The sequence below is a fragment of the Schistocerca americana genome, chromosome 2 (assembly GCF_021461395.2).
Source record: "Schistocerca americana isolate TAMUIC-IGC-003095 chromosome 2, iqSchAmer2.1, whole genome shotgun sequence".
NCBI lineage: Eukaryota > Metazoa > Arthropoda > Insecta > Orthoptera > Acrididae > Schistocerca > Schistocerca americana.
The window spans coordinates 769,685,741-769,711,457 of record NC_060120.1 but is presented as its reverse complement, the minus strand read 5'-3'; the positions used below and the strand labels follow the sequence as shown (position 1 = coordinate 769,711,457).

General features: G+C 42.1%; 1 protein-coding gene across 1 annotated transcript in view; it reads left to right on the top strand.

The window, feature by feature from the left end:
- Positions 1 to 25,717, top strand: part of LOC124595124 (D-arabinitol dehydrogenase 1-like) — a 75,686-nt gene that overhangs the window by 19,642 nt on the left and 30,327 nt on the right. Inside the window, exons 2-3 of the mRNA XM_047133722.1 lie at positions 363 to 487; positions 11,782 to 11,948. Coding sequence (XP_046989678.1) covers positions 363 to 487; positions 11,782 to 11,948 — 292 coding nt within the window. The remainder of the gene's footprint in view (positions 1 to 362; positions 488 to 11,781; positions 11,949 to 25,717) is intronic.

Sequence of the window (25,717 nt, the reverse complement as noted above, 5' to 3'; positions counted from 1 at the left end):
CCCATTAATAAAAGGAGGCCATTTAAAATTGTTTGAACTGTAGTAAGTTAAAATGCTGATGTAAAAGAATTTCAGTGTACCTGTGAAACATAAAATTTACTCAGCCATACAATTATTTCTCTCATTTTCAAAAAATCAACTATGTATGCATTTAAAAAAAAGGAGTCTCCAGATGTTTTTATGATCTGTAACCTTGCTTGTTATACCTTTTCTTCATATGACAGGATTAATTATTATGATGCTCATACAAGTTTGATAAACAAATTAGTGAAACATGATATTGTACTAATTCGATGTATATTTTGTTTTCTGGTCATTATGTGTTGTTTTATTATGAACAAATTGTTATATTAAATTTTCAGGGCCAACATCCTTGCATTGACACACCGTTCACTCTAGGACATGAATTTAGTGGGACAGTAGTTGATGTAGGAAAAGCAGTACACCATGTGAAAGCTGGAGACAGAGTTGCAGTGGACCCCAACAGGTATGCAGATATTGACCTTGCTTTATGACAGATGAAAACTCCAAGAACTTACTTCTGGCATTATATAGGCTATGCAAAATATCATAATGTTTGTATAGCCTGCAACCTTGCCAAAGACTTTCAAAATTTTACATTCACATTACTTCGCTATTCCATTCATGAAGTAAATATTGTAGGTCTAATGGCAATAAATAAACTCAACCTCATTAAGGATGTTCACATTAAAACTGATGTCAGTAACCATGAGATGGTTTCAACAACAGTGATTATCAAAGTAGGAAGGGGAAATCAAAACAAGTACTCTTGAAAGTTTTACATGATCAGTGGACTGGATAAAGAAGTAACAGTGTCATATCTGATTGGAGAACTCAAAACCTTTGGCTCTGAGGATGAACATTTAGAGGAACTGTGTCCCAAGTTTAGTAAAATAACTTACCAGAGTTGAGAAAGATATGTGCCTAGTGAAGTAGTACGTGATGGGAGGCACACTCTGTGGTAACAGGTAACTCTAAAAGAATCACAGGGCTATTTAGAGAGAAGCTAAAGGAAGATTGTTTGGCTTTCAAAAGGAAAATGCACAAATCCTTCAATGATAACTACAGCACAATTTTATCGAAGGAATTTTCACAAAACCCAATGAAACTGTGGTCTTACGTGAAGGATGTCAGTGGTACCCAAGTTAGTATACGATCACTCATGGATGGCACAGGGACTTAGTTAGGTTTAAGTAGTTCTCAGTTCTAGGGGACTGATGACCTAAGATGTTGAGTCCCATAGTGCTCAGAGCCATTTGAACCATTTGAACAGGATAGCAAAGCAAAAGCATAAATCATGAAATGTGCTTTCAGTAGTTCCTTTACAAAGAGAAAACCAGAAATAAGTACAACAAAAAAGATTGCCAGAAAGTGAGCCTTCATTGGAAATAGACAACATTCATATACACATTCATGCAAACGTAACTCATATCACATGACCACAGTCTCTAGTTACTGAAGCCAGACAGCAAGCAGCAATGCACAATGGGAGAAGCAACCAAGGGTGTGGGAGCATTGGTGGGATAGAAGAGGGGTGTGTAGTGATGCAATAGGAACAGCAAAGTGGCTGGATGGGTAAGGACAATGGCTAACAAAGGTTGAGGCTAGGAGGGTTACTGAAACATTGGATATATTGCAAGGAGAGTTCCCAACTGTGCAGTTCAGAAAAGCTGGTGTCAGTGGGGAGGATCCAGATGCAGTCACTGAAATGGGAGGGCGTATGGATCAGGTCTTGTATCTAGGTCTATTACAGGGATATGAGCCTTGAGGCAAGGGATTGTGTAGGGATGGATAAGGATATTCTGTCGGTTCAAAGGCAGTGGTGGTGGAGGGGGGTGGGGGGAGGGGAGGGGAGAGGATAGTGGGTAGGATATTCCAACTTCAGGACATGGTGAGAGGCAGTAAAAACGCTGACAGAGAATGTATCCAGTTGGTCCAGTCCTGGATGGTACTGAGTCATGAGGGGAATGTTCCTCTGCGGCCGACCAGTGAGACTTAGGGAGGTGGTGGGTGTCTGGAGGTATAAGGCATGGGAGATATGTTTTTGCACAAGGTTGGGAGGGTAATTACAGTCTGTGAAGGCACAGCAAGACCCATGGCACATTTCATGAGGGGCACTTTTTATGTCCAACACAGGACACACATGCTCAACTAAATTGACTAATTCTTTGTTCATCATTTTTGATTATTTGAACAAACAACTTTAATCTACTCGTAGAGTCTTCCAGATTAAACACCAAGTAAACAAACACTTCTTTCATAATTCCTAGATGGCATAAAATGCTGTTCTTGCTATTGCCAAGAATGAAGTCACTTGCTACACACTATAGTGTAAACAAAAGTTGAGTTCTGGATTGTTATTAGTCCACTGGTTATGAATGCTAAGTTCTTTTATGCGTGTGAGTTATGTCAATTTAAATTTCCTCACTAAAAACCCTGAAATTAAGCCCTAGTCCAGTCCTGCCTAGCTGACAGGGTCTGGTCCCCTATAGAATGAAATCTTGGTCAGAAGAGTGGTGGTGAATGGTGGACTGGACGACAACAGCTGTAGTGGTGGCTGCAGTTCCAAGCAGGTGATGTCACTGCTTTCTACTGCTTCAGCAAGAACTTGCTTCACAGAGGATTACTTCATTTTGATTGGCTGTAGAGCTGGGCCGCAGAAGCAGAACACCGTACTGATCTGTGCACACCAATTCCAGCTGAGCGTGATGATTGAGGTGTTGTGGCGAATGCCAGTCACCCTTGTAGGTAATGACGTAGCCATCCTTGAGGTGAAGGTCAACATCGAGGAAGGTGGCTTGTTGGGTTGTTTACGACCAGGGAAAGCAAATGGGGAGAAAGTATGGAGGTTCTGGAGGAATGTGGATAGGGTGTCCTCGTCCTCAATCCAGATCATGAAGATGTCATCAATGAATCTGAATCAAGTGTGGGGTTTGGGATTCTGCGTGTTTAGGAAGTATTTCTGTAGATGGCCCATAAACAGGTTGGCATAGGATGGTGCTATGCAGGTGCCCATATCTGTACTATTGATATCTTTGTAGGTAACACCTTAAAAGGAGAAATGATTGTGGGTGAGGATACAGTTGGTCGTAGTGAGGTCATAGTGACTAGGAAGGTGGTTTTAAGTTTGGAATCCATTGGTTTGGGAAAGGTAGTGTTCTATAGCGATAAAGCTGTGAACATTAGAGATGTTAGTGTAAGGGAGGTGGCATCAATTTTAGTGAGCAAGGCACCACGTGGTAAAGGACAGGATCTGCGGAGGATCAGTGGAGGAAATGGTTGGTATCTTTAACAAAAGAAGGTAGGTTGCAGGTAACAGGCTGAAGGTTTTGGTGTATGAGACCAGAGATTCTCTTAATGGGGGCACAGAAACCAGCCACAATGGGGCAACCTGAGTGGCTGGGTTTATGGACTCCAGGAAGCATGTAGAAGGTAGGAATGCGGGGAGTGGTAGGGCTGAGGAGAGAGATGGACTCTGGGGAGATGTTCTGGGATGAGACTAAGGATTTGAGGAGAGACTGGAGATCCTGCTGGGTTTCGGGAATGAGACTTCCTCATTTCAGGGTAGTCAAAAACCTGGCAGAGAATGTGATTCAGTTGCTCCAGTCCTAGCTGATACTCACTCATGAGGGGAATGTTCCTCTGTAGCTGGGTTTGCAGGTGGATGAATCTCACAACTGGCAGAGTCCTTCTGCCAGCAATCCTTGCAGTCCAGAACAACAGTGGTGGAGTGTTTGTTAACAGATAGAATTATAAGGTCAGCATCAGTTTTTAGGTGTTGATTGCAGATCATTCCTCAGATGTAAGATTAGTTTGGATGTTGAGTTATTTGGGGAATGATGGTGAGGCAAGGTTGGAGTTTAAGAAATTCTGGAAAGCTAACAGGGAGTGATTTGGGGGCAGTGGGGGTGGATTGCAGTTGGATGGAGGTGTGAACTGAGTTAGGTAGGGTTCAACATTGGTCTTTGGTTTGTAGGGTTGGGGGTAAAAAGCGTTTCCACTGTAGGGACTGTGAGAAGGAGAGAAGGTCTTTAACAAGTCCTGCATGATTGCACTTGGGAGTGAGGCAAAAGGTGAGGCCTTTGGAAAGGACTGATACTTTTGTGTGTCTAAAGTTTTTGGGGAAAGGTAAAGGTTCATGACTGTGTTTTGTGTCTGTTTAGGTTCTGGATTTTGTATGGTGCTGGGAGGAAGCTTTTGCAGGTGGGCTAAATGTAGTAGGTCTGCAAGACAGGGTTTGTCAGCTATTGGGGGATGTGGGGAAGATTTGCAGGTGGTTGTAAAGGTGGTGGATAGTGGTAGTCCAAGACACGAGTAATAAGTGAACAAGCTGCAGAGATTTTTTGAGGTGGCATTGTACTTGTTGCTCTAGTTCCTGGAAAGCAAGAATTTCAATGTGTGATCTGGGATCCAGGAATATGGGTTTGCATAGCAGGAGAATTTTGCAAATGGACAGGAGGTATTGCAAGGAAGTTCAGGGCTCACTGATATGATTTTGTGGAACTAAATTGGTGAAAGTTAAGGTTTGGTGGAATCTGAACAGATGGAGGTCATTGTGGAATGAAGAGTGGCAGCTGGATGGTAATGACATTTGTGGGGATTCCATGAGCCAAGCAACAATGCAGGAACAGTATGTGGGACTGGATTCTGGCTAGGTATAATGAAACTTTATTGTATTGACACAGATGGAAGGAGCAAGGATCCATGGTGGTAAATAAAATACATAAATGTATGTATTTTTATGCACACAAACTAACCATACATCTAAAGAAAGATCTGCAATCCACCACCTATAAACTGATGCTGACCGTATAATCCTATGTGCTGACAAAGGCTCCACCACTGTTGCTTTGAACTGCAGAGATTACCCGGCTGAAGGACTCAGCGAGCTGTAAGATTCATCCACCTACAAACCCTGCCACAGTGTCTCATTCCAGAAATCCAGCAGGATCTCCAGTCTCTCCTCAAATCCTTAGGCCCATCCCAGAACATCTCCCCAGAGTCCACCTCTCTCCTCACCATTATCATTCCCTGCACTCCTACCTTCTACATGCTTCCTGAAGTCCATAAACCCAATCACCCAGGATGCCCCTTGTGGCTGGTTTCTGCATCCCCACTGAGAGAATCTCTGCTCTTGTAGACCAACACTTTCAGCCTATTACCCACAACCTACCCTCTTATGTTAAAGATACCAACCATTTCCTTCACCGACCCTCCACAGTTTTTGTCCTTTACCACCTGGTGCATTGCTCACAGCTATTGGTGCCACCTCCCTTACACAAACATCCATAATGCCCATGGCTTTACCACTATAGAACACTACCTTCCCTAAACCAATGGATTCCGAACTTACAACCTCCTTCCTAGTCACTACAACCAACTGTATCCTCACCCACAACCATTTCTGCTTTGAAGGTATTACCTACAAACATATTTGGGGTAGAGCTATGGACATTTGCATGGCAGCATCCTATACCAATTTATTTATAGGTCATCTAGAGGAATCCTTCCTAAACACCCAGAATCCCAAACCCCTCAATTGGTTCAGATTCATTGATGACATCTTCATAATCTGGATTGAGGATGAGGACATCCTACCCACATTCCTCTGGAACCTCCACACCTTCTCCCCCATTTGCTTCACCTGGTCCTACTCAATCTAACAAGCCACCTTCCTCGATGTTGACATCCACCTCAAAGATGCCTAAATCAGTACCTCCATTCATAAGAAATGTACCAACCACCAGCAATACCTCCACTTCAACAGCTGCCACCTATTCCATATCAAGAAATCCCTTCCATATAGCCTAGTAACCTATGGCCGTCGCATCTGTAGTGATGAGTGGTCCCTCTCGAAATATACTAAGGGCCTCACTGAGGCTGTCACAGACCGAAATTACCCTCCCAAACTTGTGTAAACACAGATCTCACATGCCTTATCTCTCCTATCACCCACCACCTCCCAAAGTCTCACTGTCATGCCACAGATGAACAATCCTCTTTTGACTTGTATCGCATAGGACTGTAGTAGCTGAAATCACATTCTCTGCCAGGGTTTTGACTACCTCTCGCCATTCCACCATGCCCTGAATTGAGGAATATCCTTCCCACTATCCTTCCTCCCCCCAAACCTATGCAATGTCCTTGTCCATCCCTACAGAACCCCTTGCCTCATGGCTCGTATCCCTGTAATAGACATAGATACAAGACTTGTCCCATACATCCTCCCACCACTACCTACTCCAATCCAGTCACAAGCATCAAAGGTGGGGCTACTTGTGAAACCAGTTATGTGATCTATAAGCTGTAATCACTGTGCTTCATTTTATGTGTGCATGTCAACCAACAAGTAGTCTGTCTGCATGAATAAAAACCAACAAAATGTGGCCAAGAAACAGTTGGACCAACCCATTGCTGAGCATGCTACCCAACATGACATTCTTCATTTCAGTGACTGCTTCACAGCCTGTGCCATCTGCATCCTTCCCACCAACACCAGCTTTTCTGAACTGCGCATGTTGTGTAGTGTTTCATAAAAAAAAGAAATAAGAAGAGAAAAGGAAATGTGGGAAGAAATCGTGAATAAAAATGGTTTTTTCAAAATCGTTAATGACCGTGAAAAAAGGGAAAGAAAGAAAGAAATGCAGATCGGACTTTGTATTACAGAAAAGCTATCGGACTTCGTTATTCGGAAAAGCTATTGTTGGGGTGGTCCTTGTGGCATTTTTGAGCAAAAGTTAAACCAATTTTCACTACAAAAGTTATTGAAAAGAAACAGAGAATAACAGAATGTAACTGACAGGGGGAAGTGGCGTAGACGAGAGATCATCCTTTACCAGATTAACTTATCTTCTTTCGGGCGGCTTCCACGTCTTCAAAAATCTCCTTCATTTCAGCGTGAAAAAATCTGCTCCGAAATCTTGCAATAGTCCAGGGATCACTAATTTATACCAATTAAAATCATCTTGATGCTGTATGCAATTTAATTCACTTTGCTACTTCCATCCACCGAATTTCTTAATAACTTCCACAATGTCTACACATTACAATCAGATCAAGATTAGCCATTAAGTTTTTACGTCAGCATCCGATCACGTCTGCCTTAAGCTACGGCTATCAAGAGACAAACAAAAAACGGATAGAAAACAAAAAAAGTGTTACCATTTTAGTATTTTCTCTGCCGTCGAGCGCTCATACCGCTGCGACGGGATATTTTTTACCTGAGGGAACGAGTGTAGCGCGGCGAAATTCAAAGCCCCGCTACAGTTGGAGCTCTCCCTGCAATATATCCTCTGTTCCCATATCTCTTGTCCTCAGCCTTTGTTAGTGATTTTCCTTACCCATCTAGCCATTTCCCTGTTTCCATTGCAAAACTACACTGCCCTCTATCCCACCAATGAACCCACAGTGTTTTTACATCTTTCCTTTTCTGGTAAGCCCCCTCCCTCTCCTTCTGACCTCCTTCCAACTTCTTGGTTGCACCTAGCTGCCCTACCCTCTCTCCACCTCATCCCTGTATGCTCCCACAAGCAGCACATTACCACCCCCACCCCTGCCCTGCTCTCCCTCTCCCTCTCCCTTCCTACCCTAGCCCAGTCCTTCCCCCATAATGCTGTTGCTTCATCTTAATGTACCATAGGTACCTCAAACAAAAATATTGAAGTAAGCACAGGTTACACCCATCTATGAAAAAGATAGATTAGGAGATCCCCGAAACTATCATACAATATCTTTGACATCTTTTGCAGACATATAAAACATATTCTGAGCTCAAGCATAATAAAGTATCTTAAAGAGAATGATCTGCTCCATGCCAATGAGCATGAATTCTGAAAATATCAGTCATGTGAAACTGAGCTCAGCTCTGAAACCCATGGATTGAGACAGTCAGGTAGATGCAATATTTTGTGACTTCCAAAAAGCATTTGATGTGGTACCAGACCAACAGCTATGAAAGAATGATTGTGTGAAGTCTCAAATGAAATTTGCAGGTAGGAAAGAATGCATCTTGGATGAAGAACTGTTGCCAGATGTAGAGGTAGCTTCAGGCATGCTCCAGGGAAGTGTGTTAGGACCCTGCTATTCATGACCTTGGACACAATATTATAACCTCAGACTTCCTGCAGATGATGCAGTTATCTATAATAAAGTGCCGTTTGTAAAATGCTGCACAAATATTCAGTCAGATCGTAATAAAATTTCAAGGTGGTGCAAACATCGGCAACTTGGTTCAAGTGCCCATAAATTTAAATTTTTTTACATCACAAAACACTAAGGCCTAGTGTCATATGTCTGCAGCATCAGTGAGTCATAACTGAAAGCAGTCAAGTCACACAAATACTTGGTTTAACAGTTTTCTGGGATGTTGAATTGAGTGATCATATAGGCTCAATTATAGGTAAAGCAAGTAGTAAAACTTCAGTTCAGCAATAGAATACTGGGAAAATGTAGTCAGTCTACAAAGAAGATTGGTTGCAAAACACCTGTGGGAAACATCCTAGACTATTGCCTCAAGAGTATTGCTCTTAGCTTTCCAACCATGTGCAGTCATTTATGAAACATGGTATTTTGAAAGCGTACTTGACCATCATCTTTAGGTGATACATGTAAAATGAGCATCTTTGCTACAATGTGCCTCCTTTATGCTCTTATCACTCCTCACCCTTTTCTCGCTGCTTGGCTGCTTGCCAAGTCAGCTGGAGCAGTGGGGGGTACAGTCATTTAATGCTGGGTGTGAAGTGCTGCAGTCCCTCAGTGCTTCTGCCAACCCCGTTACATGCAGAAGTTGCTCTTGGCCAATGTTGTGGCTTCAGATGGCTGAGTGCTGTGCCTCACACTTAACTGAGAATGGAGCCACTATCTCTACAGATCAGGCCAGCCCCCAGGGGCTCAGCATTTGGTTCCTGGGTATGGGCTTGGCAACCCCTGCTTCCTGAACTGGGCCTGGTAAGTGCAACCAGTCTTCTGTTACTGTAAGCTCTGCACTGCAGTGGTCACTGAAGTAAGCTCTGGGCATGCTTCAGTGACCACTGTAGTGCAGCAGTGGAATGTTGTGTGTTTCAGAGAATGGGGGCCTTGACTTCACCACCTGGACCATGAGGAAGGCATACTCCTCTCACTCCTCTCTCTCTGTGAGATGCATAATTGTATAGCATTCTGATGGCAGTGGAGAGGATTCATAGATATCACCGTACAAGGTTTCTTGTCTGTCGTGACTCCCTTAGTGCACTACAAGCACTTCACCAAATGTATCCAGTAAACCAGCTGATTCAGCTCGTTCATGACTCCTTACAGTGGCTCCAACATTGTGGCAAGGAGGTGATCTTTTGCTGTGTACCTGGCAACATCGGGATACAGAGTAACGATGTGGCTGACAAAGCTGCCGGTGAAGTACGTCAGGGTGGTGCTGCCCATCAATATCCCAACCCGTTGCATGCCATCATCTCATTTTCTGGCAGATGCATCATGCATCAGTGGGAGACTGAATGGTTGCAGATGACAGAAAACAAATTGCAGTCTCTCAAATCGACCACACAGGCATGATGGACTTCACCTCAGTCTCACTGCTGGAAGGAGGTTCTGCTTACCAAATTGGGCATTAGCCCTAGCCCTGTTTGTTTATATTCCATGGTGTGCCTTGTAGCAGTGCAATGGTTTGCAACTGCAGATTTTGTGGTTTGGTTGAGATAGGTGTGTCTCCTGTGCTTATGGCACCTTTCTTCATCTGCCCATACAGTCTGCCCAATGTATGTTTTACTACAGTTACATGCAGCATGGTAGACACTAGGCTTATGGTGTCTTAAGTCATCTTTTGCCATATCTAATAATGCATGCATTTTCAGAGGTAGACAGAAAAGGCATGTAATGTGATACCAAGTGAAAATTCTGCCCAATTTGTTCAGTACTTTGCTGGTGTATGGAAAATATGCCATTGTCTTATCCTCTTCATAATGTTCTACTTGTTGCACAACTTCACTTGGCTGGAACCTGTAAGCAACACAATTAGCTAATTTGCTGGGAAAGTTTAAGATAACACAAAGTAAATTTTAGTAATTTTATGTAATACTAGAGTAATGACACACATGGTTCTCAATAAGGATACTTCTGCTGTTTATAATGGAATAGAGAAAGATAGGTTGTGACACAGACAGTTTAGTGAAAGATTATTGTAGGCCAAGTTAGTTTACAAAAGAATGAAACAGATAATGGAGAATGAAAGTAGGATAGGTCATGAGTCGTGCATGGGAAGTTGTCGGTAGAGTGCTTGCCCGTGGAAGCCAAAGGTTCTGACACCGAGTCTCAGTCTGGCACACAGTTTTAATCTGCCAGGAAGTTTCAGATAATGGAGATGCAATGAAAACAAGATCAAACAGATGACATAATAATTATAATACATATGCAGGTGTATGAAAGGCCGTTCCTCTTAAACTTAGTTCATTAGTGAAAAACAAATATAATGTAGGTCAGGTAAAATATGTTTGAATGTGCTCTTCAGAATGTACTTGTAGAATATTACTTTACATGTAGATGTGACATGAATGTTCCTTATTTGTAGCTCAAGTTTCTTTTATGTTTTGGTAATTCAATAATTAATTTTTTATTGTGCTTTTCAGAGTGCTTTCTTCCTTATTAACAGTTTTTTGTTAGTTTTCTGCCCTAGTAAACTGTTTGGTTTTTGTTTCTGATTTTTAACTGTGAATCATTATGTTACATATGTACTCTCATTGTAATAACTTGGTAGAAACTAATTCAAATTAATTTTCTCAGATAGCTGATATTTCTACAAATTAAAATTAGAGGAAATAATATGTTATATATCTGATTTTCATGCAATCCCACTTACAATAAATAAGAGCCTTTTATTTTTATTTTGCCTCCTTAAGATATTAGTAACTCTGTTATCCTCCTTATTCTACTTCATTTTTGTCTGTTTCTTCTTATTCTCTTCATTCTTACCTTTAGTGTTATCATTGGCATATAATGCTCCATGAGTGTATTGCGAACAATACAGGTTTGACAGGAAAGGTACAGGGGGGATCAACTATTATCCCGTCGAGTGAATTATCTAGTATCTATCTGTAGGAATTGATGGGAGCCATGGATAACAAATACCAGTTTTATATTATTTGTGAAATGTTTTACTAGATATTGGTGTTAATAATTTTATTTTTATGAGCAATAGTCATGGAGGATTGATTATCAACTAAAATTTTAAAAAAATGAGTTACATAATTTTTTGTTTTCAGGTACCTGTTTTCATTGAAATCCCTATTTGCAGTAATGAAGCACACTGCCATAGAAGCCATAACAAAATGGTGGAGCTTATCTCCAATTTATCAGTTAACTGTGTCATTTCATTTTGGCTCCTGCTGTGGCATGTTATACTGTGCTGTAGGGATTTCAGTGTGTACAGGATCACTAGCATGTATCTGCAAACAAAGAAAGCATTTATTATTTTTTTCCAAGGTGATAATTAACACTCTATGACTATATATCATACCACTGGTTAACCAAATTTAAACAACCAGGTTGATTTTATCTTTAAACTTAAACTCCTGCTTCCATTTTGGAGTAATATTTTGTAATAATCCTCATTTGTAAAATGAATGTACAATGTAGTTAATAGGACAGTCCCCAGAGAGGCATGTGTGATGTTAAATGTCAGCAGTAAGAAGATAATAATGGAAAGATATCAACACCTTTGTAATCATAATTAATATTTAGGATTATAATCTCATTCTTTTTCATTTATAATTCCAGAGGCTGTGGTGCTTGTCAGTTCTGTTCTGTTGGAGACTATACTCACTGTGTACTTCCAAAGAAATATTCAGGAGTGGGATGCTTTCGTGATGGTGGTTGGGCAAATTACTGTGTGATACCTGCTGTACAAGTTCATAAATTAACTGATGACATAAGTCTACAGCAAGGTAAATTTTGGTATTTCATTTCGTGAACATTCTATTCGACTATTCTTTGAAATGCCTCACTTTAGTAAAAGATTTTTCTTTGTATGATTTTCCAACTTGACAGTTAAAGTACAAATTTAATCAATAGTATATTACAGAAAATGCAGTTGGCTCTTAATATAAAATATCTAACAAAATAAAAATAACTTCAGCAATAGTAAAATTAAAACTGACACTGAATGCATTTCTTCTTTCTCTCCATATTCACTGTTTGTCAAAACATTGTATCCATTTCTTCGTCTCTTTTTCATGCTTCTTTTTGTTACTGCTTCTCGGTACATGAATATGTAGGCTACATTATAAATTTATTTTGACTTTACGTATGAGGGCAAGGTGAATACCTCTTAACCTTTCTTAGTACAATAGCATACTTGTTTTTCACTGTCAAACCTTTTCATTTCAAGCAATTTGTCTAACATTTTACCAGTGAAAATATTCCATTCCTGAAGAGAGTTTGAAAAATCCATAAAGTATTCACTAAGGTTGCCATACCTTCTTCACTGATGTCTGAAAGTTTTCCAGTGACAGATTTATTTAAATAGGTTGGTGTTCCAACAACTGGTGCTTCATTGACCATTTGTTTCATTGACCTAATAAAAGACAATTTTCTTTTATCATTTGCACTGTAGATAAGTCATAGCTAGTTTGTCCTTCTGGACGTGCAGAGGCCATGCACAGTAAACAATAATTTCTTTTTTTTACAATTTGCAAGGTAATATATAGAAAAAATACAATTTTGTATGCCAGAAAACACTGAACATAACCTTTCTGGCAAATTAAATCGACTACATCTTTTTCTGAATAGGCCACCAACTTTCAGCCACTGCTTTGACTGTTTTTGTTTATGGCATGAAGTTGAGGTACTATGTCTTGTCCAAAGTAATAAGTTAAAAACATAAAATCAACTGTATTCTCCTTGAAATAGTCAGACAATTGCATAGAAATTCATTTTTGAGTTTGCCTTTGGTCAGCATTCAACAAATGTGGTACCACTGTTTGTGACGGCGCAGTTACTTTAATCCATTCCTGCACCTACCTGTGAACTTGTTGCAGCAGATCGCCAGTAGGAACAGAAACTTACCATACTGCAACTCGCACCAGGCTGCATACAACTTAACTATTTCATGAATCAGGGAAAGGTCTTAATTTTGAATGAAAGATGGAAATACTGGCAAAACATCGGTATGTTCTGAAGCTTGATAATTTATACATTCACTGCCAAGCCCGTGTTAATCTTAATACAGTCATGCACAAACCCTTTCATTCACATCAGCAAGTTTATGGTAATGTATTTCTCAAAATCTGAACAGCTACTGAGCACGGATTATTCTTAAATGAAAATGCTCACCATACTATTAAGTTTATTGGTGTCTAATGCCCTCAAGTTTTTAGTCTCAATATGCCATACGGAATAACTGTCTTTTCTCATACACAAAATTACTTTAAAAATTCGTGCTTCCTAAAAAAAACACACAGGAATAAATATGCTTTCACTTTAAAACACTTTTGAAACATGTAATACATCTAAAACCAGCAAATTATAATTTCCTTCAGAGCTCATATTACACATAACTGTACCATTGAAAGGCTGGGCTACGCCCATTTCACTCTATATCTCCAAGATAAAAGACACATGAAGAATACTCCATTCTGATTGGTCAGTCTTTTTTAAGGCCAATCGAGAAACATTATTCTCCCAAGTTCGTCCATGCTTTTCATGACTAACCAGTCAACAAATAACACACTTTCGAACTGTACTTTTCCTGAAATAAAATTTAACGTTCTTATATGTTGTTTATACTTTACATTACTAACTATTTTCATTTGCACTCAAATTAGCTTTCCTTTTTCCATAAACTTACTTAACATATTATGATACAAAATTCCCCATCATCTGCATTCACACTGTCTCAAAACTTTTTCACACTAGTTCGTACAGCGTTCATCAGTAGAACAACGATCCACATATTTACTTTAGATCACATTCACACATATAAAAAACTGTAAAAACTCAAATAAACAAAAAGCCTTCAAGAAATAAACAGAACAATTCACTAAAACACTCTCTTGAGCTGTTTCTTGAATGTCTCTGTAGACTACAGCCCTCCAGCAGATGAAAATTAGAACTACGTACTTGACTGAACCCGCTTCAGACCATCTATCATTGTGCATGCATGAGTCATTCTCCCGATACACTGGCTCTAGACAGGAGCAATATAAGGTGCCACACCTCACACCCCCTATGATTATAAAGTTTTTTTCCAAACATTTAGAGTTATACAAATTATCAATCCTGGCTTCAAATTTTAAATCTTTCAAAAAATTCTCATTCTTATAAACTAATATTACAAATTTCTTATTCCAAACTTAGCAGTCTGCAACTAACCTGTCCTAATCTTGAATGTCTTTACGAAAAATCATCTCTTACTTGACAAAATTGATGCAAATTAAAAAAAAAATTCAATTTTCAATATTTTTTCAACATTTTTAAATTCATATTTCATGAAAGTCTTTTGAAATTAACTACTTGTTCACTTTTTTATTTAAAGGCAATGTGATTTGTGTACTTCCATTTAATACATGCAGTGTTGTCCCTGAAATCATACTTCTGTGTAAGATTACTTTCTTTACATACATCCTAATACACAATCACTTATTATTACAAGAAATTATTTACAAATTTTATATTTTGTTTGACTTGAAAGCAAGTCAACAGAGTGTTGCTTCCTTATTTTACTTTAATTAGGAAGATCACATGTACTAGAATTTTTTTTAAGAATTTATTTCCTTTAGAAGAGTTGATGAGTTTTTTTAAAGAAACTAGTTGATATCGAAAGCAAAACTTAAATTTTTCTTTACTTTATCTCAAATTGAGAATATTTAATTGTGAACAACACATTTCACACAAAGCAATTATTTACAGACATTTTATAATACATAGTTACCACTTTTATGCAGTCTCTCTTTGCACTACTTCTTTTTCATATTTTTTACCACTATTGAACAGAAATCAAAATTTTTTGTTTACAATACATATATAATCTCCACATTCATTCATATTCCTTTCATAATAAATGTTCTACAGTTCTATCAAGGTATATTTTTCATCATATTTATTAAACTTCCTTTAACTATGTGGCCATTGCATATCCCTTTTCATCATTACAAAATGAATTTTCCTGACCACTACACTTTAGTGTTCATCAACAAAATCTCCTTTATTAACTGCACTTGTCACATCCGGTTACTTTCATTTCCCTATATTTCACTCGCCCTCCAATTTATTTTTTCATATTCCAGTAGGATGTTCCTTCCTATCTGTCATTATTTTAACTGATACGTTAATGGTTTGTAGACTTCCATACCATGGAATAACTTCTCATAGCACTAAAGTCAGTCCTTACTGTCAGCTTTCAGCAGGATAATGCACCCTTTTTCTACGTTCCCTTTACGTCATCACCTTTGTACCTTAATTATTTTCCTACATCAACATACTTATGTCATCACTTTACTCCAATACAATTTGACCCCCATTTCTCTCACCGTAAAACCTATTTCGTCATAAGACACCACAAAGCCCTCTGAGGCTCTCAAATACTTTACCTTCACTGATAGACAAGAAAATTAAAGAAGATAGATTCAGCTCAGAATGACAGAATGAGGAAGATTGAAAATACAAAATGAAATTGAAGTAACATTGTCAATAACTCGAGCACCTGCTTTTTGTCAAGCACCTAGCATTGCATAGGTTGGAATGCCCTCTGAGGCCTCTAAGCTTAGCTCGCAGCTGACTTTGGACTAAAGTATCTTTTCACATCAATAACATTTCTTAAGACCAATGGTTTCCCTGATTTTCAGTATACTAATCTGTATGCATTTGGGTGTGGTTTTTCAGTATTCCTAAATGGACCCATACATTCGTCTGTAAACCTTTTCGTTTCTGCAGTAATCTTTTTTGACTTTTCCCTTTGATGCTCCTCTAAGTCTGGCACCTCTTTTACTTTTTGTTCAATTTTTTCTTGCACCACCTTGATTTCCTCAGGGTCCACCCTCACATCATTCCCATACTCATTGTAGCCCTCTAAATGTTACATTCTTCTTTCATTGCTAGTGTCAGAACCCTCCTCCAAAAACTCATTCACAACTTCCCTTCTATGGAACCCTTCCCTGTTTCCAGAAATTCCAGAAATTACACAGATTTTTGCAGAATTAGCCTCATTACTTTTCTTCCCCATACCAACTATTCTGTTGTCCACTAATGAAAAGTCTTCTCCTCCCCCCCCCCCCCCCACCCCCCTTCGCCATTCTACCTTTTCTCTCTCTCTTCCTTTTTTTCCACAATTAATTGATTGACCCACCAGTTTGGTCATCATTTTCCTGCCTCTCCCTTATAGCCTCTCAAATGTCATCATTTATAAATGCTAGTATTTCTTCTACACTGACATCACTAACTTCCCATAATTCTGCAGCTTCTGTTCTTTCCCCTTACCCAGAACATGACTCAACGTCAACTTGGTTGCTGAAGACTTTCTGGCAATCAGGTTCTGTCACATTTTCCGCTAATACATCACCCATTTCGTTTGCAATACAATGTGTATTTTGTTTATGTCTGTCCAAAAAATCCCCTAAACCTCCATTAAATGACAAATTTTTATGTAGCTCGTTTAGTCTGTTGTTATTACCTTCTTCTGCTCCCCACTTATAGTCCCTGTCTATTTCTAATATGTACAAAGGATTTTGCTAGGGGGTTCAAATTACTACTTCCTGGCTTGTAAATGCTAGCCATACTGTCCTGTAGCAGATGAAAATTAGAACTACATGCTCGACTGAACCCACTCCAGACCATCTGTTACTGTGGACGCATAAGTCAATCTCCCAATACACAGGCTCTAGACAGGAGTGATATAAGGCACCAAGCCTCATGTTGCTCAAAGTTTTCCCACGATTAAATCTCTATGTGAAATGTACTATACTCTTCCTTCTTACATACACCATGTGATCAAATGTATCCGGACACATGGCTGAAAATGACTTAAAAGTTCGTGGTGCCCTCCACCAGTAATGTTGGAATTCAGTATGGTGTTGGTCCACCCTTAGCCTTGATGACACTTCCACTCTCGCAGACATACGTGCAGTCAGGTGATGGAAGGTTTCTTGGGGAATGGCAGCCCATTCTTCACAGAGTGCTGCCCTAAGGAGAGGTATCAATGTTGGTCAGTGAGGCCTGGCATGAAGTCAGCATTCCAAAACATCCCAAAGTTGTCCTATAGGATTCAGGTGAGGACTCTTTGCAGGCCAGCCCATTACAGGGATGTATTGTCATGTAACCACACCACCACAGGTTGTGCACTATGAACAGGATCTCGATCATGTTGAAAGATGCAATCATCTTCCATGAATTGCTCTTCAACGGCGAGAAGCAAGAAGGTGCTTAAGACATCAATGTAGGCCTGTGCTGTGATAGTGCCACACAAAAAAACAGCGAATGCAAGCCCCCTTAATGAAAAACACGACCACACCATGACACCACCGCCTCCAAATTTTACAGTTGGCGCTCCACACGTTGGCAGATGACGTTCACCAGATATTTGACATACCCACACCCTGCCAGCATATCTCCACATTTTGTATCGTAATTCATCACTCCATACAACGTTTTTCCACTGTTCAATCATCCAATGTTTATGCTCCTTACACCTCCTGCCTAACTGTCATAGTACTTACAGTGGATCGTGATGCAGTTTGGAATTCCTGTGTGATGGCTTGGATAGATGTCTCCCTACTACACATTACGACCCTCTTCAACTGTCAGCGGTCTCTGTCAGTCAAAAGATGAGATCAGCCTGTATGCCTTTGTGCTGTGTGTGTCCCTTCACATTTCCACTTCACTATCACATCAGAAACAGTGGACCTAGGGATGTTTAGGAGTGTGGTAACCTTGCATACAGACGTATGACACAAGTGACACCCAATCACATGACCACGTTCAAAGTCCGTGAGTTCCACTAGTTCTGCGGAGCACCTCATTCTGCTATCTCATGATGTCTAATGACTACTGAGTTGGTGAAATGGAGTACCTGGCAGTAGGTGGCAGCACAATGCACTTAATATGAAAATCATATGTTTTTGGGGGTGTCCAGATACTTTTGATCACATAGTGTACCTGTATTCTTACGTATTTCATGCACTTTTACTCACCAATAATAGAGTTCCACACTTCACACTTTCTTCATTTCCTGTGTGGCTTAAGTTTTTGGATATGTTTAACACGGATAAATCTTCACAAAAAGTACAGCTATATTTTAATTCAACAGCACATTTCTTCATAATTGAAAATGAAGAAGTAATCTCATTATAATTATCAACTTTGCATGAACTTACTTTCACCATAAATCATCCAAAACAAACAATTTTAAGATAACACAGTATTTCAATTTATTCTCTGGATTTAAACCCACGCAACATCACTAGCCCAAAGAATATAGAAAACAGACTATTGTGTAGATCAGTTTATGGCTTGTCATATGTTAACACAAAACATGAACCAACATAAAGGAAACGAAATTTCATTGATATAAAAGTCATCTCTGTGACAGACAGAGAACTTTTCACCTTGTCCACCTATACAGTTGGTAGTGTGGTTCTTCCTTCACAATGTGTTTTGGAATACTCTTTGTTTTGTGGATGAACTTAATTTTTTAGAAAATTTCTATTACTTCTGTGGCTTCAGTATTTATTTGATTCTTCACATTGTAGCATGTTAAACACTATCAACTGTCACACAGCTCATCGTGAATTGTAGCCAGATTATGCCCTTTTACATAGAGGAACTAAATTACTCACAGTAGTTAAAAATCATTTTCTTCCACTTTTTCTTCTCTTTTGTCTCGAACATGCTCAGTGAGCACTATTATGGATCTTCATATCCCACAGAAAACTGATGTGCTCACTAGGAATCACCTGGGAACTTACAGGTTAGTAGCAATCACTGATAATTTCTGGAGCACAGAACACTTGTGCACAGAGGGGAAACACAGCTGGTGAGAAAGCAAGAGAACAGTGACCTGGGATCATTTAAAGTACAATTCTCCAGACTGGTTTCAAAAATAAAGTAGGCAGACAGCGTACTTTATGAAAGTAACTATAAAGAGTATACTGCGGGAATTCTGCATGGGAAGAACCAACTAAATGTGACCCTTTGAAAGCATCAGGTAATAGTTATCTCTGCACCAGAAAAATTAATAGGGGAGGGTGGGGGAGAATTGTAGCGGCAAATAGGGAAGAGAATATACAGAACAGTTTGTTGAAGATGTTGATTATGGCTTGTTATCTGGTTATACTGCTTAACACACAGTGTGCTTGGAGGTAAGTTACCTGGGCTAATACCACTGGTCTGGTGCATTTATCAGTCTAAGTGTGATTGTTTTATTAGTTTCCCCATGCCTAGAGCTCCTCCCCATGTTCTCAAACATTTTGAGGAACAGAATACTGAACCATATTTCTGAGAATAACTGCTTAAAAATAACTCAGTTTGGCTTCCCTAAAGGTTTATCTTCTGAGAAGGCAACATATGACTTCACAAATCCAATTCTAGTAGAACTAAACAATAAAATCTACCCTTCTGGTGTTTTCTGTGATCTTGCAAAGGCCTTTGATTGTGTATGTCACAAAAATCTATTAGGGAAACTAAAATGGTATGGCATTAAGGCCTTTCTCTTACATGGATGGAGATGGAGTCAATAGAAAACAGAGGGCCACATTAGCAAATGATAAACTGGGTTAAGATCATATTCAGAGTGCACAAACATTAAAGATGTTGTGCCACAAGGTTTGGTGTTGATCCATTCCTGTTTTTGGTCTACACTTAAAATGGTTCATGGTGTGGGTTCCTGTAGTCATGTCCTAGTTCATGAACCACGGGCAACGTATGAGTGGCCAAGTAAGTGGTCCCGACAGTCGGGATACCAGTTACTTTGGAATAAGGCTGGGCATCTCGGACATATTCTGAGTCGTGGTCACCTTTGTGCTCATACGGCAAAGACTACCAAATCCACCGGTTAGTCCCTCAGCCGTTAGGGGTAAAACCCAATGGGACTCGGGGCAAGTAAGGCTAGCAACCTGCTTACCCTGGTACTTTAAATATGATGCTGGCAACAATCAGAGCAAAATGCCTCGGACCTTTGGAGGTGACGGAGTCCCACCTCTAACTGACAAACCAGGGACTCCTAAGATACGACTTGGCAAACAAATGGTAATGAGATGGGGAGCTATTAATATCAATGGGGGCTACTCTTGGAAGAAGGTAGAGCTGGCAGAGGCTGCAAGTAAGATGGGGCTGGACGTTTTAGCTGTTAGTGACGTTCGGGTAAGGGATGAGAAAGAAGAAGAAGTGGGAGAATACAAGGTTTACTTGTCAGGAGTCAAAGCAGGAATAGCACAATGCGGTGTAGGGCTTTACATCAGGAAAGAAATGGAACCCAGCGTAGTTGCAATAAGGTATGTAAACAAACGACTGATGTAGATAGATTTGACAGTGTCTAGCAAGAAAATTAGGATTGTGTCAGTATATTCGCATTGTGAAGGGACTCATCAAGATAAGATGGATAGTTTTTATGAGGCACTCAGTGATGTAGTTGTTAGAGTAAAGGACAAGGACAGTGTTCTGCTCATGGGTGATTTTAACGCCAGGATTGGAAATCGAACAGAAGGGTATGAAAAGGTTATGGGTAAATTTGGAGGGGATATGGAGGCCAACAGGAACGGGCAGCAACTCTTGGATTTCTGTGCCAGTATGGGCTTAGTAATCACAAACTCCTTTTTTAAACATAAGAACATTCACCGGTATACTTGGGAAGGCAGGGGAACCAGATCTGTCATTGACTATATAATAACAGATCAGGAATTCAGGAAGGCTGTGAGGGACACACATGTATTCAGGGAATTCTTTGATGACATTGATCATTATTTAATCTGCAGTGAAATTGGGATTGTGAGGCCGAAAGTGCAGGAGGTCAGGTCCATATGTAGGAGGCTAAGAGTGGAGAATCTTCAGGATAAGGAAATCAGGCACAAGTACATAACAGCGATCTCAGAAAGGTACCAGTTAGTTGAATGTAGTCAATTACAGTCATTGGAAAAGGAATGGACAAGGTACAGGGACACAGTACTAGAAGTGGCTAAAGAATGTCTTGGAACAGTAGTGTGTAAAAGTAGGAGGAAGCAAACAGCTTGGTGGAATGACACAGTCAAGGCAGCCTGTAAAAGGAAAAAGAAGGCATATAAAAAATGGCTACATACTAGAACTCAGGTAGACAGAGGAAGTTATGTTGAAGAAAGAAACAAAGCCAAACAGATAATTGCAGCATCCAAGAAGAAATCTTGGGAAGACTTTGGAAACAGGTTGGAGACATTGGGTCAAGCTGCTGGAAAACCATTCTGGAGTGTAATTAGCAGTCTTCGAAAGGGAGGTAAGAAGGAAATGACAAGTATTTTGGACAGGTCAGGAAAACTGCTGGTGAATCCTGTGGATGCCTTGGGCAGATGGAGGGAATATTTTGAAGAATTGCTCAATGTAGGTGAAAATACGATCAGTAATGTTTCAGATTTCGAGGTAGAATGGGATAGGAATGATGATGGAAATAGGATCACGTTTGAGGAAGTGGAGAAAATGGTCAATAGATTGCAGTGCAATAAAGTGGCTGGGGTGGATGAAATTAAGTCAGAACTCATCAAGTACAGTGGAATGTCAGGTCTTAAATGGCTACACAGGATAATTGAAATGGCCTGGGAGTCGGGACAGGTTCCATCAGACTGGACAAAAGCAGTAATCACACCAATCTTTAAACATGGAAACAGAAAAGATTGTAACAACTACAGAGGTATCTCTTTAATCAGCGTCGTGGGTAAAATCTTCTCAGGTACTGTTGAAAGGAAAATGCGAGTATTAGTTGAGGAACAATTGGATGAAAATCAGTGTGGGTTTAGGCCTCTTAGAGGTTGTCAGGACCAGATCTTTAGCTTATGACAAATAATGGAGAAGTGTTATGAGTGGAACAGGGAATTGTATCTATGCTTTATAGATCTAGAAAAGGCATATGACCGGGTTCCTAGGAGGAAGTTATTGTCTGTTCTACGAGATTATGGAATAGGAGGCAAACTTTTGCAAGCAATTAAAGGTCTTTACATGGATAGTCAGGCAGCAGTTAGAGTTGACGGTCAACTGATTTCATGGTTCAGAGTCCCCCCTGTGGGTCCGGGGTAAGAATAGGCCCAAGGTATTCCTGCCTGTCGTACAAGGCGACTAAAAGGAGTTTCAACCATTTCGGCCTTCCATGTGATGGTCCCCCTTGGGGTTTGACCTCCATTTTTCAAAATTCTACTGAAGTACGAGCCTTTTGGGGAAGGACACCTTACGTGGTGTACCACTGGTCCTAAGTGCACTAAGACCTTGGCACTCAGCATTGCACCGGCGTTGTAACCGTACCCACTATTCCTCAAATTGGGCCTAAATGCCTGATAGGTTGTCCAAGTTACGCCCATAGCGCATCTCCATCTGCCCCAGCGATCATGATGGACTTTCCATGGCACCAGAAATCCAGCACGGTAGCCAGCCCGTTGTGGTGGGGTCGTCATGTACCCTCTAGGTTGTAGCCCCCTGACAACACAGGGATCGTACTGCCGATACCTGAGCTGCACCCTCCCCACGTCGGCCAAGGAGTAGATGCCCATCTCCTTGGGGCATCAGGACTCCCGGCAATGGTCATCCTGCCAGGTGGCCCTTGCTGCGGCTGGGTGGCGCCCGTGGGGAGAGCCCCTGGTCGGAGTGGGTGGTATCGGGGCGGACGTTTCACAGATGAAACGTCAACACGTATCAGGTCGCTCTGCGGCCGAGTCTTTCAAAAGAAAAGGTACCGTTTCTAGTCCTGGTTCTTCTGCCCTTTCCCCCTTGGCCACTCCATGGGAGGAGGGACAGGCCCGCCGGCTTGGTCTGTTCTCGAACCGATGGGGGGACATTCGCCACCTCCAAGCCCATGTTCTTTGTTCAGCACATTGAGGACATCTTCGGGGAAATCAAGGCTCTCAGCAAGATGCGTTCAGGGTCCGTTCTTAACAAGACCACCGCCGCCACACAGTCGGCGGCGCTCCAGGCGTGCGACCGCCTAGGAGACACCCCAGTATCCATTGTCCCACATCTGGCACTAAATAGGACGCAGGGGGTTATTTTTCATCGTGACCTCCTGCTACAATCTAATGAGGAGCTCAGGGCCAACCTGGAGCGCTGAGGCGTGCATTTCGTCCGGCGAGTCCAGCGCGGCCCCAAAGACCGTCGCATCGACACTGGGGCCTTTATCCTCGCCTTCGAGGGGGACGTTCTCCCGGAGAAGGTAAAGGTGATGTGCTACCGGTGTGACGTGCGACCTTACGTCCCGCCTCCTATGTGCTGTTTTAGGTGTTTGCGCTTTGGGCACATGTCGTCACGGTGTGAGGCTGAGCCCCTTTGTGGCAATTGTGGACGTCCTCTTTGTGAGGAACATACATGCACCCCACCACCTCGGTGCATTAATTGTCCTGGCGTCCACTCGCCTAGATCCTCAGACTGCCCCGCATATCAGAAGGAGAAGAAGATACAAGAAATCAAAACTCTGGATCGGCTCTCTTATTCTGAGGCCCGGAAGAAGTACGACCGCCTCCATCCCGTGCCATTAACCACTTCGTTTGCCTCAGTTGTGTCCACTCCTTCCGCGGTATCCTCACCCCTATCCTGTCCTCCCTCCGCCTCCTCCGCCCATCAGGGAGCTCTGCCTCTGCCTCCCAAATCCCTCCCTTCCAAATCCTCCTCCCCCGTGGCCCCCACCCCCTCTGCCCCAGGGGCCACCCTTCCTCCTCCTCCTCCCCCCACGCCACCTGAGAAGCGATCCTCTTCTCAGGCATCCATCGGGGAAATGTTCCGGACCCCAGCTTCCGAAGTCCGGCATTCCAAAACGGACCCCGCGCGTGAGGACCTTCTTCGGGTCCAGCCCACCATCCCTGTGCCTCCTCGGCCTTCCAAGAAGTCCTCCAAGAAGAAGTCTCTATCGCCCTCTCCACCCCGGCGCATTTCGTCTGACGCTCCATCCGTGAGTCACTGCTCCCGGCCGTCCTCAGTTTCGCCGGGACGCTCTGCTGCCAGGCGCTCCGCCAGCCTTTCGTCGGCAAATGATGCGGCCCCTCCTACACAACCAGGGACAGCGGCCGCAGCTGGTGACGAGTCGATGGAACCGGATCCGCCTCCTGTCGGTTGTAGCGTTGTTCCCTCGCAACCTGGCCCTCCGGGGCCGTCGAGGTGACCAGCTTTTCCCCCGTCTCTTTCCCCCAACTTTTTGACTAGCGATGGTGTTGTTTCATTGGAACATAAGAGGTATTCGATCTAATCGGGAGGAATTACAACTGCTCCTCCGCCTGCACTGTCCGCTCGTCCTTGGTCTCCAGGAAACCAAGTTGCGCCCAACTGACCGTATTGCCTTTACCCACTATACCTCGGAGCGGTATGACCTCACCCCTGTGGATGGTACCCCAGCTCATGGTGGGGTCATGTTGCTCGTTCGGGATGATGTTTATTACCATCCCATCCCATTGACCACCCCACTCCAAGCAATAGCTGTCCGCATTACTCTTTCTGCTTTTACTTTTTCAGTTTGTACCATCTACACTCCACCGTCATCTGCTGTTAGTCGGGCTGACATGATGCACCTGATCGTTCAGCTTCCCCCGCCGTTCTTGTTGTTTGGCGACTTCAATGCCCATCATCCCCTTTGGGGCTCTCCGGCATCCTGTCCAAGAGGCTCACTCTTGGCGGATTTCTTCAACCATCTCAATCTTGTCTGCCTCTATACCGGCGCCCCGACTTTCCTCTCGGACTCTACTCATACCTACTCCCACTTGGACCTCTCGATCTGTTTTACCACTCTTGCCCGTCGGTTCGAGTGGTATGTCCTTTCTGACACCTATTCGAGCGACCACTTCCCCTGTGTCGTTCGTCTCCTGCACCACACCCCATCCCCACGTCCTTCGAGCTGGAACATACTGAAAGCTGACTGGGGACTTTACTCCTCCCTGGCAACCTTTCCGGACCACGATTTTCCCAGTTGTGACAGTCAGGTCGAATACCTCACGGCTGTTATCATCAATGCTGCCGAACGTTCCATTCCTCGTACTACTTCTTCTTCCCGTCGCGTTTCCGTCCCCTGGTGGAACGAGGCTTGTAGGGACGCTACCCATGTTCGACGACGTGCTTTACGCACCTTTCGCCGCCATCCTACGTTGGCGAATTGTATTGAATACAAACGACTCCGAGCGCAATGCCGTAGAGTCATCAAAGACAGCAAAAAAGCTTGTTGGGCCTCTTTCACCAGCTCCTTTAACAGTTTTACTCCCTCTTCCGTCGTTTGGGGTAGCCTGCGCCGGCTGTCGGGCATTAAGGCCCCCTCCTCGGTACCTGGCCTGACCTCAGGTAATGAGGTCCTTGTTGATCCTGTGGCTGTCTCCAACGCCTTTGGCCACTTTTTCGCGGAGGTTTCAAGCTCCGCCCATTACCATCCTGCCTTCCTTCCCAGGAAAGAGGCAGAAGAGGCTCGGCGACCTTCCTTCCACTCACTGAATCTGGAAACTTATAATGCCCCCTTTACTATGCGGGAACTCGAACGTGCGCTTGCACTGTCCCGGTCCTCTGCTCCGGGGCCAGATGCCATTCA